The 16,634-nt window shown below is 39.5% G+C and overlaps 1 protein-coding gene across 6 annotated transcripts in view; it reads right to left on the bottom strand.

The window, feature by feature from the left end:
* Window positions 1–16,634, bottom strand: part of GNE (glucosamine (UDP-N-acetyl)-2-epimerase/N-acetylmannosamine kinase) — a 53,081-nt gene that overhangs the window by 22,000 nt on the left and 14,447 nt on the right. For 5 of the 6 annotated variants that reach the window (XM_060300750.2, XM_060300749.1, XM_060300748.1 and 2 more), the window contains 5 exons: window positions 11,064–11,515; window positions 7,730–7,882; window positions 5,169–5,381; window positions 2,700–2,787; window positions 1,755–1,965 (listed from right to left, as the gene is read on the bottom strand). In XM_060300750.2, coding sequence (XP_060156733.1) covers window positions 1,755–1,965; window positions 2,700–2,787; window positions 5,169–5,381; window positions 7,730–7,882; window positions 11,064–11,515 — 1,117 coding nt within the window. Of the gene's footprint in view, window positions 1–1,754; window positions 1,966–2,699; window positions 2,788–5,168; window positions 5,382–7,729; window positions 7,883–11,063; window positions 11,516–15,558; window positions 15,701–16,634 lie in introns of those variants that run through there. The other variant, XM_030884242.2, reaches the window with a different exon arrangement.

The following is a 16,634-nucleotide window of genomic DNA, read 5'->3' as shown; positions in this document are numbered from 1 at the left end:
AAATAGGATCACTTTTTCCATTCTTCTGTTATTAATGGATTTTTGTCCATTTACAAGGGTTAAAGCTGTCACTAATGACTCATTAAAAATAAACCTAGTTGTGCTTCTCCGCCTTCACTGTGCATCAGAATCACCTGGGCAGCTTTGAACAAATATTGATGCCTAGTCCCTACCCCCAGAGACTGGCATCTAACTAGTCTGGGGTGGGAGCCAGGCATCCATATATTTTTTAAAGCTTCCAGGTAACACTAATGTGCAATCAGGGTTGACAAATACTCACCTACAGAAAAATTCAAATCTTTACCTACAATTTCATATAAGTAAAAAGGTATTGATATTTATATATTTATCATATCTAGCCATTTTACTCAATTGTGTTATTCTACAAGCTTGTTGGTTTATTCGTATTGTCTATAAATAACATTTTTTGTTTTACCCTGTCCACAATCGCCATTTTTGCTATTCGTTCCTTGCTTTATTCCCTTCCTAACTTTGAGAATTATGTTAAATGGTGCAGAAAACATCCTTCTTTTCCACTTGATTTTAATAGGAATACCTATAGAAATGCCGCTACAGAGGGTGTTCACCATTGATATGGAATATATCTTTATGTTAAGAAAATATTTTTCTATTAATACTTTTTAAAGAGTATTTATAAAGGAGGTCTTTGTCTTCACTAAAATTATGTTTTGTTTTGCTTTTATTTGATCTAAACAACTTTGTGTTTAAAATCCTCTGTATTTCTCATGGATTCCTGAAACTTCACACATCTACAATGCTTCAAACAAAGATTTTTCTGTTAGGTTTATTCTTCCTTGTTAAGTCATCAGAGATCTTTTTTTTTTTTTTTTTTTTTTTGCGGTACACGGACCTCTCACTGTTGTGGCCTCTCCCGTTGCGGAGCACAGGCTCCGGACGCGCAGGCTCAGCGGCCATGGCTCACAGCTGCTCTGCGGCATGTGGGATCTTCCCGGACCGGGGCACGAACCTGTGTCCCCTGCATCGGCAGGCGGACTCTCAACCACTGCGCCACCAGGGAAGCCCCAGAGATCATTTTAACATGGACAGTTTGGTGTTTTATAAAGGTTCTGTCAACACTGTGGTGATGGTTTGGTTAAGAGATTGAAGGTATGCTGTATGCAACTGAAATCATGATCTAGAGGAGAAGCAATTCCCCTCACCATTTGCAGACGCCCTCCCCTGGGTAGTGAGAGTAATCAACATACTCCATGCTCCAAGCTGTTACCAAGTATAGAATATCAGGTCTCCTGGGTGGCAGATGCTCTCTCTGATGCCTAATCGGTCTCCCATTGTCAACTCAAGTCTACTAACTTGGATTCCCTGAGAACTTTACTTCTTTAAAATGTTAGTGAGGGCTTCCCTGGTGGCGCAGTGGTTGAGAGTCCGCCTGCCGATGCAGGGGACATGGGTTCGTGCCCCAGTCCAGAAAGATCCCACATGCCGCAGAGCGGCTGGGCCCGTGAGCCATGGCCGCTGAGTCTGCGCGTCCGGAGCCTGTGCTCCGCAACGGGAGAGGCCACAACAGTGAGAGGCCCGCGTACCAGGAAAAAAAAAAAAAATGTTAGTGATTAGTAAAATAGTGAGACACACATTGTAATGGAACCAAAAGTCAATACTGTGGGCAAATGATTACAAGCTCTTGTGTATGTTTCTAGTCCTACCTTCCAACCACACTTTTTAAAAATCAACTACTCGTATGGGATATAAAGTTAAAACCTTAGGAGTTATTTTACCTTCATGCTGACTATTGCAACTCGGAGGTTCGTCCCACCAAGATCAACAGCCAAGGCACTTAGAGTTTCAAGAATATGGTCAATATCTTGGGAGATGTTATCCTTCACAGGAGGAAAACAGAATTTCTTTTGTAGTGGCTCTTGAAGATCGATAGATTTGAGAAACTTCAAAATCCTCGGAACAGCATTTCCATCCCCATATATCTTTGAACTGCAATGTCCAAAAAGTCAATTAAATTGTTTCTCTTGTACATATTAAATTATATTGAGGACACAGTATTATTGGAATCTGAAATTTCGGGTAATAAATAGTTTGGGCTTCTTCTTTTAAAATAACAACATCTGGATCTCTTCAGCCACACTCTAACTAAATACCTTCATATTATCAATAGAATATCTAAAACCATTGTTGATTGCAATACAACTATTTCCTCCTGAGATATCATTAACAAATTGCCTGTAAGATCAAAGAAAAATTATCTTTGTTAAGCCAATTTCAGAATATATCATAGTTTGGGACAGTAAAAAAATTTTTTTTTGCTTTTTTGGTTTTCATCTTTACTTTTGTAAGGAAAAAATTATTTTCAGAAAAAAAGAATCAAATAAAGGAAAATCTGATTAATTTGAAACAGAAAGGATAGTCTAAATTAAAATGCTGAACTATACTATTTTTAAAGAAAATCGTTACATTACTTTCTAATACTTACAGAAATTCAAAATAGGCTAAAGCAGTAGTTCCTAGCAGAAGTGCTGTATTAACTGAGACAAATTATTCTCCACTGGAACCCTTGGTAGAGTAACGGGGTAGATTAGCAAGCCCTGTCTCACCAGCAGATAAGGACCTCTAAGGATGCAGAATGAGAGCACCATTAGGGTGACTACACAGCTTGAAAATGGTGCCCAAAACAGCTCCTGTTTTAAATCACTTTAAAAGTATACACTCACCAAGGGTACTGTTTACCAAACTGAAGGTGCAGCGCTTGCAATATTTTGTCTTGGGTATCAGCATCCCGGACATGAAGGACATTCTCCCCTAGGTAAATCCAGTGCCGTATAGTGATTCGGAAGTGGGAGAAACCAAAGAATATAGAAATGAGCAGTGTGTCGTGCTTATAAGTAGCCCTATAACCCAGAAGGCTTCAAACAAGTCTTCTATTAGAGAGACGAACTTTTCTACTTTATACCTTTTAAAGCACTCTCAGCAAGATCTCCATATATCAGATAAGTAAGGGGCCGTAGGTTCCTTTATTCCCAAAGAGAATAAATCAAGCTCTTGTTTGTTTATTGGAATAAATAAGGTAATTAATCCAGTATCCACTTGCCACTCATCTGTTCATCCAGCGTGTCCACTCTTTCCATCTGTCCTACCTTCCATCTACTCAGCCAGTTGTGGGATCAACTGGTCAGGCCAGGTTGCCAGTTAGTCAACTGGCCAGTCAGCTGTTGATGCAGTCACTTCCTTTCCATACATTTTCTGACCAATTTGAGGGAGTAAATACAGTGACAATGACATGTTTTTTCAATAGACTTGGCTATGAAGAGGAGAAAAGCATAAGGGTGGTGGCTGGGGAGAGGTTGTTTTGTACTGTTTTGTTTTGAAGATACCAGAGACTTAGGCATGTTTAAATGCCGAGGAGGCTAAAGATACATGGAAGAGAAATGTCCTTGAGAAGCCAAGAGGGGTGGGGATTTAGAACACAGGTAGAAGGCACAGCAGTGGACAGGCAGGGGTGACCCCACACCCTCCAATGTAAAGAAGGTAAGAAGGAAAGGATAGAGGGGCATGTGTTTGTGTAAGTGTGGTGGCAGAAAGGACTGCCTTTTTTTTTTTAAGAGAAATCTTTTTTTTAAATAAATTTATTTATTTTTGGCTGCACTGGGTCTTTGTTGCTGCAGGCAGGCTTTCTCTAGTTGAGGTGAGCGGGGGCTGCTCTTCGTTGCGGTGCGCAGGCTTCTCATTGCGGTGGCTTCTCTTGTTGTGGAGCACAGGCTGTAGGCGTGCAGACTTCAGCAGTTGTTGCATGCAGGCTCAGTAGTTGTGGCTCGCGGGCTCTAGAGCACAGGCTCAGTAGTTGTGGTGCACGGGCTTAGTTGCTCTGCGGCATGTGGGATCTTCCTGGACCAGGGATCGAACCCGTGTCCCCTGCCTTGGCAGGTGGATTCTTAACCACTGCGCCACCAGGGAAGTCCCAGGACAGACTGCTTTTGCTAGAAGACCCTGGTACCAAATCCAATGTTCACATCTTATTTGAACTCTCAGCATCATTCAACACCATCTCCTTGAAACCCTTTCTTTTCTGGGCTTTAATAATATCACACTCCTGGTTTTCTGGCAGTTCCTTTTCAGTCTTCCCTCCTGGCCCTTCCCTCCTCATCAGAAGGGCTCCAGAGTTTGGTCCTAGGCTCCATTCTCTTCCCTATTTACATGTTCCCCCTGGGTAATCTCATTTCATCCCTTGGTTTTAAATACCATTTCTGGCACAGTGTGTCATTATCCTCAATATCCTTTGTACAGTAGCAGAATTTTTAGCTTGGCATCTAATCACCCAGCTAAAGGCTATATGTATTCTTCAGCTACCCTTGCAGCTGGATGTGGCCATGTGACGACATTCTGATAGGATGTATGAAGAAATACTTGCAACTTCCAAGTTGTGCTTTTAGAGGGAAGGACATCTTCCCCTCTCCTCCTTTCCCAGTGGCTAAAATGTGCACTTGACAGCAAGAGATGGAGCAACCATCAAGAAGATAGATGGAGGCTAAGTCTCTGATGACTTACAGTGAGAAACAAAGAAAATCTAACTTATTTGAGGCACTCTTATTTTGGGTCTCTCTGTTACAGCAGCTGAACTGATATCCTAACTAAACACCATCTATACGCCATCACTCTCAAATTTGTATCTTCTACTTCAACTCTCCCTGGAACAACATAGCTGCCAACCTGCCATCTCCACTCATATCTAATAGGCATCTCAAACTTAACATGGCCATTAGAGAACTCTTAATTCTACCCACTCCCAAATTATTCCGTCCTCAGGGTACTCCATATCAGGAAAGAACACCCCCACTACTCAAACCAAAAGTGTAAGAATTATTGTTGATTCCCTTCTTCATTTTACTGGGCACAGGAAAACGAAAGACTGGCATTCATATAACACATTCAACCACATTCTCTCTTAAACACAGCCATCAAAGACCATAATTAACTAAGAAACTCTTAGCTCTGATATTACAAAGACAATAAAAAATATGGTAATCAATGTGTGCTACCTATAGGTTTCAGCTACAATTGGTCATTAACCTCATTCACTCACTTATTGATAAACACACATGCCGGCACTGATACGTGCATACTTTATAATAACTCATACAAATGTATTAAGCTTAGTCAGTTGAAATATAAGCAAAGGTAAATACCTGTTTCTCTTCCAATCTGACGTGTTCCTAGGTTGATCACAGGTGTTCCAAAAGCTCCAACCTCTCGTACCCCACAGCTGCTGTTCCCAATCATACAACCAGCATGGGCAACCAGCTGTATAAACTGGTCAAATGGGACATGTTTAACTGCACGAAAATTGGGATGATGCTCAATGCCCTTCTTCCGCATCACTCGAACCATTTCTTTGCTCCCTGTGAAAATGAAAAGAACCAACTGTTAAATGGTTTACGAGATAAAGGAACAATTTTCATCGGCAAGTATAGCCCCACTTAAAGAAATATCCCTCATAAAAACTCATAACAGTTATTAGGGAAACAGTCCTTTTAATTACTGATCTTTTCATGAATGATGAACATCCAAAACATCTGGTCAGCCCTGTGTTTCAACTCGTCTAGAAACTTTAAACAGCAGCAGTGGGTCTCTTCAAACAGCACTCCACAAAGCAAATACTAACACCCCAGTAAAAGCTCTTACCTTACCAATTAAGAGGCTCAAGACAGGCCAACAGTCTCTGTCTCTTAAGCCAGGAGTTCCTAAATGGAAAGGTCTCGGGCTCCACGTACCAAGCCGATCAGAGGGCCTCTGCCTCAGCTATGCTCACATCTACAGTAACGACAGCTCGATGGGACAGCAAGCGCTCCCACTTATGTGGACTAAACAAGCTCTAAGCAAATACAGATTCTGAAACTGTGGCTGATATTTTACTTTACATGCATGACTTTGTTTTGAAAAGTTACAGATGTATGAGGGGGAGACGATATTCGTGTCCCTCTGCTTGCCTCTCTACTCACCCTTTCCTAGTGGCTGTGACCAAGGCGGCCAAGGAGGCTAATCTGATCAGTTACAAGGCAGGACGACGACCACACTGTGTCCACTGGTGTGCAGGAGCCGCGAATTTAACAGAAGCTGAGCATGCATGTGTTCTCCTTTTAACTTTCTCCATGGCAAGGCAGGCAACAGACTCAGGGGCTAACTCCTTAGAGCAGGCCCGGCCACTTCTCTCCTGCCAGAACATGCCAGTCATTACCTAGAACTCGTGTAGTGCAGGGCACGCCAGAAGCTGCTACTATTCCAAGGTTCAGATTTGGGTTCAACTGAAGGCTTCTCTTTGGCCCTATACGACAGGCACTAAACCTGTTTTCCAGAAAAGCCTACATTAGGGAATGGGGCACTAAGTCAGATAATGAGAAAGTGATGCCTTGATTCTTATTTCCCTCTTGTTCCTTGTGTATATTTTATCAAAAACCCTGTGAAAAGGAGAGGCGAGTGGCAGACATGATTTAGGCATTCCTGGGACCCTTTCCTTTCATAGGGGTAAAAAATCTCAAATTCTAAAGTATATACAATAAGGAAGGTATATTACAAACAATATCACTGACAATACTGAAGAAGAGATATAATTACATTATAAATATTTATGCAAAAATTTAAGGGATTAGAAAAGAATAAATATTAAGGTTTTTGAAATATTGATACATAACCTGGATGAAATCTGGGTTGGGGGTCTTAAAGTTTTTTTCCTACTAACACCCTACTTTGTTCCCCCTAACGGAAAAGATTATTCAAGACACACTAAGGGAAGGATTCTTTCAGTGTAAGATGGTGACATCTTGGCACTGCAGAGAAGGGATCCTGCCTCCTTTACCAAAAAATGCCTAAGAGCTCAGCAATGAGTGGTATCAGCTAATAATAACCAGTATCTGAAAATCCCTCAGTATCAGGCCCTGCTCTGGCATTTCCCATTTATATATCCCTACCATTAACCTAAGGTCTTACTAGCACTGGTTCCATCCACCAGTAGGTGATCAATCAGGTTAGGCTTAAGGATCAACTGGTTGGGAGCTAGAGATCGAAATTGCTTAAGCGCAAGATTAAATTAAGGTATAGCTAACATAAATAAGAGAACAAGAAATAAAAATAATGGCTATTTTACTGCAGTCAGTAGGATCATTACTTTCCTAGAGACACTCTTTCAGCTTCTAAGGTTTATATCTCTTGGCTATTGCATTTTTTTTTAACATCTTTATTGGAGTATAATTGCTTTACAATGGTGTGTTAGTTTCTGCTTTATAACAAATCAGCTATACATATACATATATCCCCATTATCTCCTCCCTCTTGTGTCTCCCTCCCTAGAGTCTGTCATACAGAGTGAAGTGAGTCAGAAAGAGAAAAACAAATACCATATGCTAACACATATATATGGAATCTAAAAAAAAAAAAAATAGTTTTGGCTATTGCATTTTCTCGTTGATGGAAACTGGAGGGAAGAGACTAAACATGAAACTAGAATGGAGATTTGAGATTTTTTTTTAAGTATTTATTTCTTTCCTATTAAGTTTCTACTAGACTTAATAATATCACAAACTCCTCAATCTACTGCAAAATCGGTGATCCTTTGAAAATCAGAATGCATTTCAGAATAGAATGGCCTTCAATGATAAGATGAGCAAGATAGGAAGGTCGGTCAAAAGAAGACATAATAGAAACATAAAACTGGAAAGGTAGGTGGCATACTTTCATTTTCAAGTTAAATTACCTGCATCAATATTTGGAAACAGAACTAGGGTCCGCTTGTTAAATGAGATAAGTGCATCCAATGTTAGTTCAAACATTTTTAGGGAATGCTTAATGTCCGTGGTCACAGGGTGCTGTAGTGCAACAATGTAATCTTTAGATTTTACATCATCACCTGTTTAAAGAAAAATCAAACCACATTGCTTCATTAGTTAAGAATCTTAAAGGAGGAAGAAGCAAATTCTAAAAAGCAAGACCCCAAAGTCTATGTTTTAAAATTCTGAGGAAAAAACAATTTGTCACATTCTAAGCAAGGCATCCAAATTCGGATCAAAGGATAAGAACTTACAGCAACAAGTCCAAGGATTCTTCAGGGAACTTAACGTTTTACAAAGGTGCTTGCTACCACAAACAAAATACATAATTTTAAATAGTAGACACTAGACTTCATTGTCTTAAAGTTCACAATATTTCAAAGCGTTAGAAAAATGTGACTCTTCCCAATTTCTAACTAGTGTTTCTAATGAATTATCAGCAATATTAATGAGTAATAATGTGTTGCAAATCAGGGCATTTAGAGATTGATTGAGCATGAAATAAATTTCGTATAATGCATAGGCATTTCCCCACTATCGCCCACCAGATTCAACAAACCACCAGTGTTTCTAACTCTGTTCAAAGGCCTAGAAAGGCTTCACTCATCCCCAGGCTGGGATCCCAAGGACAGTTCCTCAGCAAAAATGTAAAGTGTAAAAGATTTGGATGGACAGTGCCATGCCAAATAACACAAAGAATTCTGCAACAGGGCCTATATTATCCTATAAAACTGAAGATGAGCTCTACTCACTTATTTTTTTGTTTGTTTTGTTGTTTTCTTCTACTCTTTTTTTTTGTTTTGTTTTGTTTTTTGTTGCGGTACGTGGGCCTCTCACTGTTGTGGCCTCTCCCGTTGCGGAGCACAGGCTCCGGACGCACAGGCTCAGCGGCCATGGCTCACGGGCCCAGCCGCTCGGCGGCATGTGGGACCTTCCCGGACCGGGGCACGAACCTGTGTCCCCTGCATCGGCAGGCGGACTCTCAACCACTGCGCCACCAGGGAAGCCCCCTACTCACTTATTTTTAATGAAAGAATATATTTATTTGTGATATTAATTTTAATGATCAACTTTATCATGAATTATGTTTATCATTAATCCAAATTCAATCAGTAGCAGTTACTTTTTTAAATTTATTAATTTTTTGTGTGTGTGGTACATGGGCCTCTCACTGTTGTGGCCTCTCTTGCTGCGGAGCACAGGCTCCAGACGTGCAGGCTCAGCGGCCATGGCTCACGGGCCCAGCTGCTCCGCGGCATGTGGGATCTTCCCGGACCGGGGCACAAACCCGTGTCCCCTGCATCGGCAGGCGGACTCTCAACCACTGTGCCACCAGGGAAGCCCAGCAGTTACTTTTTATGATTTAATGGTAACAGAAATTTTTTACTAAGAATCTTCAGTAGTATTTGATTTTAAAGACTACAGGCTCCAAAATTTTATTTTAAAAAATGACTGGTCCCATATCATGTTCTAAACTGGGGGTGGGTTGGGGATATAATTACTAAATTTTTGTTCAAAGTAGTAAAAAAGAACAGTGAAAAAGAAAACACAGAGCGATGAGCTGGAGCTACCCATCCCTGGCAATAATACATTTTGTGCAAAGCCTGCACCTGGTCCTCGATGTATGACTTCTGACATTTATCTGCCTTTGTCTCCAGAACTCAGCAGCTTCAGCCCTTCCACACAACCGTTTCCATTACGGTACCATTACTTGGTTTTGGGTCAAAAAGTTCTATATTTACTGTGGTATTTCTTTCAATATTAGGAATGTAACATGTCTTTTTAACTTTGCTAATATTTTTATTAGGACTGTTATTTATTAATGTTCTGGTTACAAAGCTGCATGTTCTGAGTGGCTTACTCAATACTATTTTTCTTATAAGCAGAAGGATAACGTCAGAAATTGCAGGTTGAGAAGCAGGTACAGGCTTTGCACAAAAGGTATTATTGCCAGGGACAGGTGGCTTTGGCTCAATGTCTTTTTCCCCCCCACTGGTTTAAAAAAAAATCTAGTTTTTGCTATTTCGTCATTCTTCTTTTCACAAACTGCTTAAAAGGTTCCAAGGAGAACCTTAAGCCCTGCAAGTACAATTTTGCTGTATTCTGCTTTATAAGGGTTATTTTCTATTCATTACAAGTTTTTCAGAAATACAAAGTTTTTCAGAAGACATAGTGAGCTAACACTATAATCAGAACAGAATGCAAGAATGTTTACTTAGAAGCATGCAGAAAGGGGAGACTGAAGAGACAGAAGCCTGTTCCATCAGCATTATCTTGACAGGTTCCCTGATAGCTATGAATCTGTCCAAGGATAAGAAATATATAGAATTGATTAACTTATATAGTAGAAAAACCCAATTTATTTCCTGTTCTAATGTGATCTGGATTTAAAATATACACAATCACTTTGATTACACAATCACCAAATTAATTTACTATTAACTTCATTATTCAACAGATCTACCTCTTCACAGAGGAAAGTCCTAAATACCTAAATAGACGATTAGTCCTGATTGGCCCTCTAAATAGTACTCTCACTATAAATTAACTAATAGACATTGTGTGTAAACCTATTTTCTTTGCCTCTGAGTAGCAAAAATAATTTCCAGGAATCTAGATCATTGATCATTGAAGATTTCAGACCTTAAGGCTTACTTACAGAGGTAACAATCTCTAATGGTACAACTATGACTTCTGCTTTTTAATAATAATCATAATCCCTTATAACTGCTTTCAACATCCATTATCTCATCTGAGTATTCCAACAAGCCCATAAGAAAGGCATTAAAATTAAAAATAACAATTTGTTTCATTGAGCTAAAAAGCAAAATAAAGGAAAAAAAAACCTTAATTCTACTAACCAGAAGTGAATATTATAAATGACTTGGTGCACATACTTACCGACCTTTCTACGTTACTGTTTTTATAAAAATGTATCATTATACGTATAATTTTATAGCTTGCTTTTTTTTCCTTTTTGATATATCAGGATCGGTTCCTGTAACTAATATTCACTATAACATTATATTTAATGGATTAAAAGCATTCCATTTAAAAAATTCAATCCATTAAGTCTATTTTATAGAAAAGGTGAGTCTCAGAGAGGTGAAGTCATACCATTGGGCGAGATCTATGAACTAAAAACCTTGGCCTTCTGATTGCTAATGGAACATTCTACCCACAGTAGTTTCCAAAGGACAGAAGCATACCCGAACTTTCGGACAAAAGCAACCATTAGACTGAATGAAGTCTGATACATACCTAACCACATCCGAATGATGCTCATGTAGTCTTTGTTCTTGGCGGAGAGAAGTTTGTCATAGGAAGGGCAGCCTGCCAACAAGATGCGATCATGGTCCTCACACATGGATATCAGGTGTTGCTCTGCACTTCGGGTGCAGCACACATGATAATGAGCCAGTTTCGTTATAGCGTGTCTGATAGAGTCGTCAATGGTCCCACTGACTTCCCCCCCTTCAATGTGAAGGATTCGGATGTTCATCAAGGCAGCAGACGTAGCCAGAGCCAGGGCATCAAACCTGTCTCCATGAACAATCATGATATCAGGCTTCAGGCGGTTAAGAACATCTGGTAGCTTCACAAGGGCCAGGCCCACTGACTCCACCATGGCTGCCTCATCTTCCCCTCTGACAATTGTGTGTAGTCTGGTGTTAATGTCAAAGTCATCTTGTTCAATCATGCGATATGTGTTTCTAAAGCAGGAGAGAAATAACAATGTGAGAGCATGTTCTTAAGTATAGGGCTATAAAAACATCAACATTAACCCTGAAGGGAGAAATATTTCACAAAATTTCCTTGTTAAAATAAATGAACTGAAGTGTAACTTACACACAAAAATAAAAGCACAGACCATAAATATACAGATCACTTAATTAATTTTTCTACACAAACACCCCTCTAGCCACCACCCAGATCAACACATCCCACACCTGGGAGGTCTCACTTGTGCCCCCTTCAGTGAGCACCTGGAGGGAGAAATATTGGAGGGAGAATGTTTTTATCAGGAAAAGAGAGAGTAAATTTTACAGTGGTCACAACTATTTCTTTCTTTTTTAAAATATATATAAATTTTTAAAAAGAAATATGCTACTTAATAGAAAAAAATTGCTTATAAAAGCAGAGCTCATTAAAAAAAGTAGTATGGAACCAGGATACCTGACATGTCACTATAATATAAATTTCTGAATGATGGAAATTATCTCCTGAATTCTCTTTGTATGTTACCATTAATGCAGCATAATTCTGACTGGGGTGAAAATGTAGGTTTTTAAATTGGCTGTGAAATGCAGTTTCAGGTCTGTTTCATGCTTCAGTAACAACAGCAATTCTCAATGCCTTAAAGTTTCCTGCCTGTTATGACTAGATTTTAAAAGATCCGACTTTTTTTTCTAAATATACATTTATTGTTTAAAAATTGGAAAACACAGAAAATTATCATGCATAAACCTACCACTCGGCAATATCAGTATTACCATTTTGATTTCTTTCTAGCCATTTTATGCATAGTATTTCAACATGGTTGAGAACACATCATAGTACAATTCTGTAATCTAGTTAATCCATTTAACACTATATTTTCTCAGATCATGAAGGATTCTTTACATACATCATACTGATGCCTTAGTAGTCATTTTATAGATTCCTTTGGATTTTCCTACAAAAGCTATGATGTCATCTGTAAATAAAGACAATCTTGTGCCTTTATTTATATCTCGTTTCATTGCACTGGCTGTTACATGCAGTACACAGAGAAGGGTGAAAGTGGATGTCCTTACCTTGTTACCAATCTTTGGAGAAAAGCACAAATTTTATGTTAGCTATAGGTTTTTCACAGGTGGTCTTTATCAGACTGAGGAATTTCCTTTCTATTCCAAGTTTGCTAAAGGTTTTACCATAACTAGTTGTTGAATTTTGTCAAATGCTTTTTTAATATCTATTGAGATGAATGTGTTGGTCCCCCCACCCACCGCCTTTTTTCTTAATTGGGGTATAGTTGTTTTACAATGTTGTGTTAGTTTCTACTGTACAGTGAAGTGGAGTTTCCTGTGCTATAGAGCAGGTTCTCATTAGTTATCTATTTTATACATATTAGTGTATATATGTCAATCCCAATATCCCAATTCATCCCACCCCCACTTTCCCCCCTTGGTGTCCATAAGTTTGTTCTCTACATCTGTGTCTCTATTTCTGCCTTGCAAACTGGTTCATCTGTACCATTTGATTTCCCACTTTACTCTGTTAATATGTGAATCACACTAATTGATTTTCAAATGTTAAATCAATCTTGAATTCCTGAGATAAACCCACTTGCTCATGACGTATTATCTGTTTTTGTATATTGCTGGATATGATTTGCTAATTTTTTGTTTAAAATTTTTATGTCTAATTCATGAAGGATACTGATCTGAATTTTCTTATAATGTCTTTCTCAGGTTTTGATATCAGGATTATGCTGACCTTATTAAATAATCTAGGAAGTCTCATGGCTCCTCTATTTTCTGAAAAAGTTTATATAGGATCTTAAAAGTTTGATTGAATTCAAAAGTGCAGCCAACTTGGTAGGAAGTTATTTTTATAGGAAGTGTTTGATAATGAATTCAATTTCTTTAATATAGAGCTATTGAGATTTTCTATTTTTTTCTGTCAATTTTGGTAAGTGGTGTTTTTCAAGGAGTTTGTCCATTTCATCTAAATTGACTGTCAAATTTACTGGCCTAATATTCTCCTTTTATTCTTTTAATGGCTGTAACATCAAGATGATATCCTCTTTGTTATCCTATATTGGTAAATACTGTGTTCCCTTTTTCTTGTTCTGCAGGAGCTTGTCAATTTTATTATTTTAAAGAAATAACTTTTGCCTCGATTAATTTTCTCTACTGTTTAATCTACTCTTACATTTCATTGATTTCCACTCTACCGTTCCTCCCTTCTACTTACTTTGGGCTTAATTTTCTTTTTCCTGTTTGTTAAAGTGGAAATGGATCCTTGACTCTAAATTTCTCTTTTTTCACGTAAGTATTTAAAGCTATAAATTTCCCCATAAGCACTGCTTAATCTATACCCACAAATTTTGAAATACTGTAATATTTGTTTTTAATTTAAATTTATTTATTTATTTTTGACTGCATTGGGTCTTCGTTGCTGTGCACGGGCTTTCTCTAGTTGCAGTGAGCAGGGGCTACTCTTCATTGCAGTGCGCAGGCTTCTCACTGCAGTGGCTTCTCTTGTCGCGGAGCATGGGCTCTCAGTGCACGGACTTCAGTAGTTGTGGCTCATGGGCTCTAGAGCGCAGGATCAGTAGTTGTGGCGCACAGGCTTAGTTGCTCTGTGGCACATGGGATCTTCCCCGAACAGGGCTCGAACCCATGTCCCCTGCATTGGCAGGTGGATTCTTAACCACTGCACCACCAGGGAAGTCTGATATACTGCAATATTTATTATCCAATTCAAAACATTTTCTAATTTCCCTTAGGATTTCTTGTTTGACCCCTAAGCTTAAAACTCAACAATAAAAAACCCGATTTAAAAATGGGCTAAAGGGGCTTCCCTGGTGGCACAGTGGTTAAGAGTCCGCCTGCTGATGCAGGGGACGCGGGTTCGTGCTCCGGTCCGGGAAGATCCCACATGCCACGGAGTGGCTGGGCCCATGAGCCAAGGCCACTGAGCTTGCACGTCCGGAGCCCGTGCTCCGCAACGGGAGAGGCCACAGCAGGGAGAGGCCCGCGTATTGCAAAAATAAATAAATAAATAAAAATAAAAATGGGCTAAAGGGCTTCCCTGGTGGCACAGCGGTTAAGAATCCGCCTGCCGGGCTTCCCTGGTGGCGCAGTGGTTGAGAATCTGCCTGGCAATGCAGGGGACATGGGTTCGAGCCCCGGTCTGGGAAGATCCCACATGCCACAGAGCAACTAGGCTCGTGAGCCACAACTACTGAGCCTGCGCGTCTGGAGCCTGTGCTCCGCAACAAAAGTGGCCACGATAGTGAGAGGCCCACGCACCGCAATGAAGAGTGGCCCCCGCTCACCACAACTAGAGAAAGCCCTCACACAGAAACGAAGACCCAACACAGCCAAGAATTAAAAAATAAATTTAAAAAAACATTGAAATAAATCACATTTCACTTTAAAAAAAAGAATCCGCCTGCCAATGCAGGGGACATGGGTTCGAGCCCTGGTCCGGGGAGATCCCATGTGCTGTGGAGCAATGAAGCCTGTGCGCCACAACTACTGAGCCTGCGCGCCACAACTACTGAGCCTGAGTGCCACAACTACTGAAGCCCATACTAGAGCCCATGCTCTGTAACAAGAGAAGCCACTGCTATGAGAAGCCCGCGCACCACAATGAAGAGTAGTTCCCGCTCGCCGCAACTAGAGAAAGCCCGCGCACAGCGAAGAAGACCCAACACAGCCAAAAATGAAAAAAAATAAATTTACTTAAAAATAAATAAAAATGGCCTAAGACCTTAACATACACCTCACCAAAGATGATATAAGGATAGCAAATAAGCATATGAAAAGATACTCCACATTTTATGTCATCAAGGAAATGCAAATTAAAACGAGATACTGCTACACACCTATTAGAATGGCCAAAATCCAGAACACTGACAACACTAAATGCTGGCAAGGATGTGGAGCAACAGGAACTCTCATTCACTGTTGCGGGGAATACAAAATGATACAGCCACTTTGGAAGACAGTTTGGCAGTTTATTGCAAAAGTAAACATGCTCTTACCATACGATCTAGCAATCATGCTCCTTCGTTTACCTAAACGAGCGGAAAACTTATGTCACACAAAAATCTGCAAAATGAATGTTTATAGCAGCTTTATTCATAATTGCCAAAACTTGGAAGCAACCAAAATATCCTTCAGTAAGGGAATGGAGAAATAAACTATCATACATCCACACAATGGAATATCATTCAGTGAAAAAAGAAATGACTATCAAGCTATGAAAATACATGAAGGAGACTTAAATGCGTATTACTAAATGAAAGAAGCAAATCTGAAGAGGCTACATAATATGTGATTCCAACTATATGACATTCTGGAAAAGGCAAAAATCTATGGAAATGGTGAAAACATCACTGATTGCCAGGAGACTGTTGGGGGGAAGGGATGAATAGGTAGAGGAGAAGACTTGGGGGGCAGTGAAATGACTCTGTGTGATACTATAATGGTAGATACATGCCATTATACATTTGTCCAAACCCAGAGAACTTACACCACCAAGCTGAATCCTAATGTAAACTATGGACTTTGGGTGATAACAGTGTGTCAGTGGAAGTTCATCAATTGTAAAAAACGTACCACTGAAGTGTGGTAGGGGATGTTGATAATGGGGATGCTATGCATGTATAGGGGAAGAGAGGTATACGGGAAACTTCTGTACCTTCTGCTCAATTTTGCTGTTAGAGCTAAAACTGTTCTAAAAAATTAGGTCTATTTTTTAAAGACATTCTTTCTTTTATATATATGCATGTACTTTACCATTTCTAGTCACTCCTTTCTGTAGATCTAAGTTCCCAACAGGTATCATTTCTCTTCAGTTTGAAGAATCTGCCTTAGCATTTTTTTGTAGTATATACCTGATGGTGATAATTTGCTTAGCTTTTCTCTTCAACTTTATTTTTGAAAGATATTTTCACAGATAAAAAATTCTGGGTTAACAGGAGTTATTTTTCCCCCTTTGAGCACATTAAAGATACTCCACTGTCTTCTGGCCTCCACTGTCAGACAGTGAGTTAGTTAGTTATCATTCATATCATTGTTCCCCTGTAAGAAATGTAATTTTTGTCTTGTTGCTTTC

The sequence above is a fragment of the Globicephala melas genome, chromosome 6 (assembly GCF_963455315.2).
Source record: "Globicephala melas chromosome 6, mGloMel1.2, whole genome shotgun sequence".
NCBI lineage: Eukaryota > Metazoa > Chordata > Mammalia > Artiodactyla > Delphinidae > Globicephala > Globicephala melas.
This window is presented reverse-complemented; position numbering and strand designations above follow the sequence as displayed.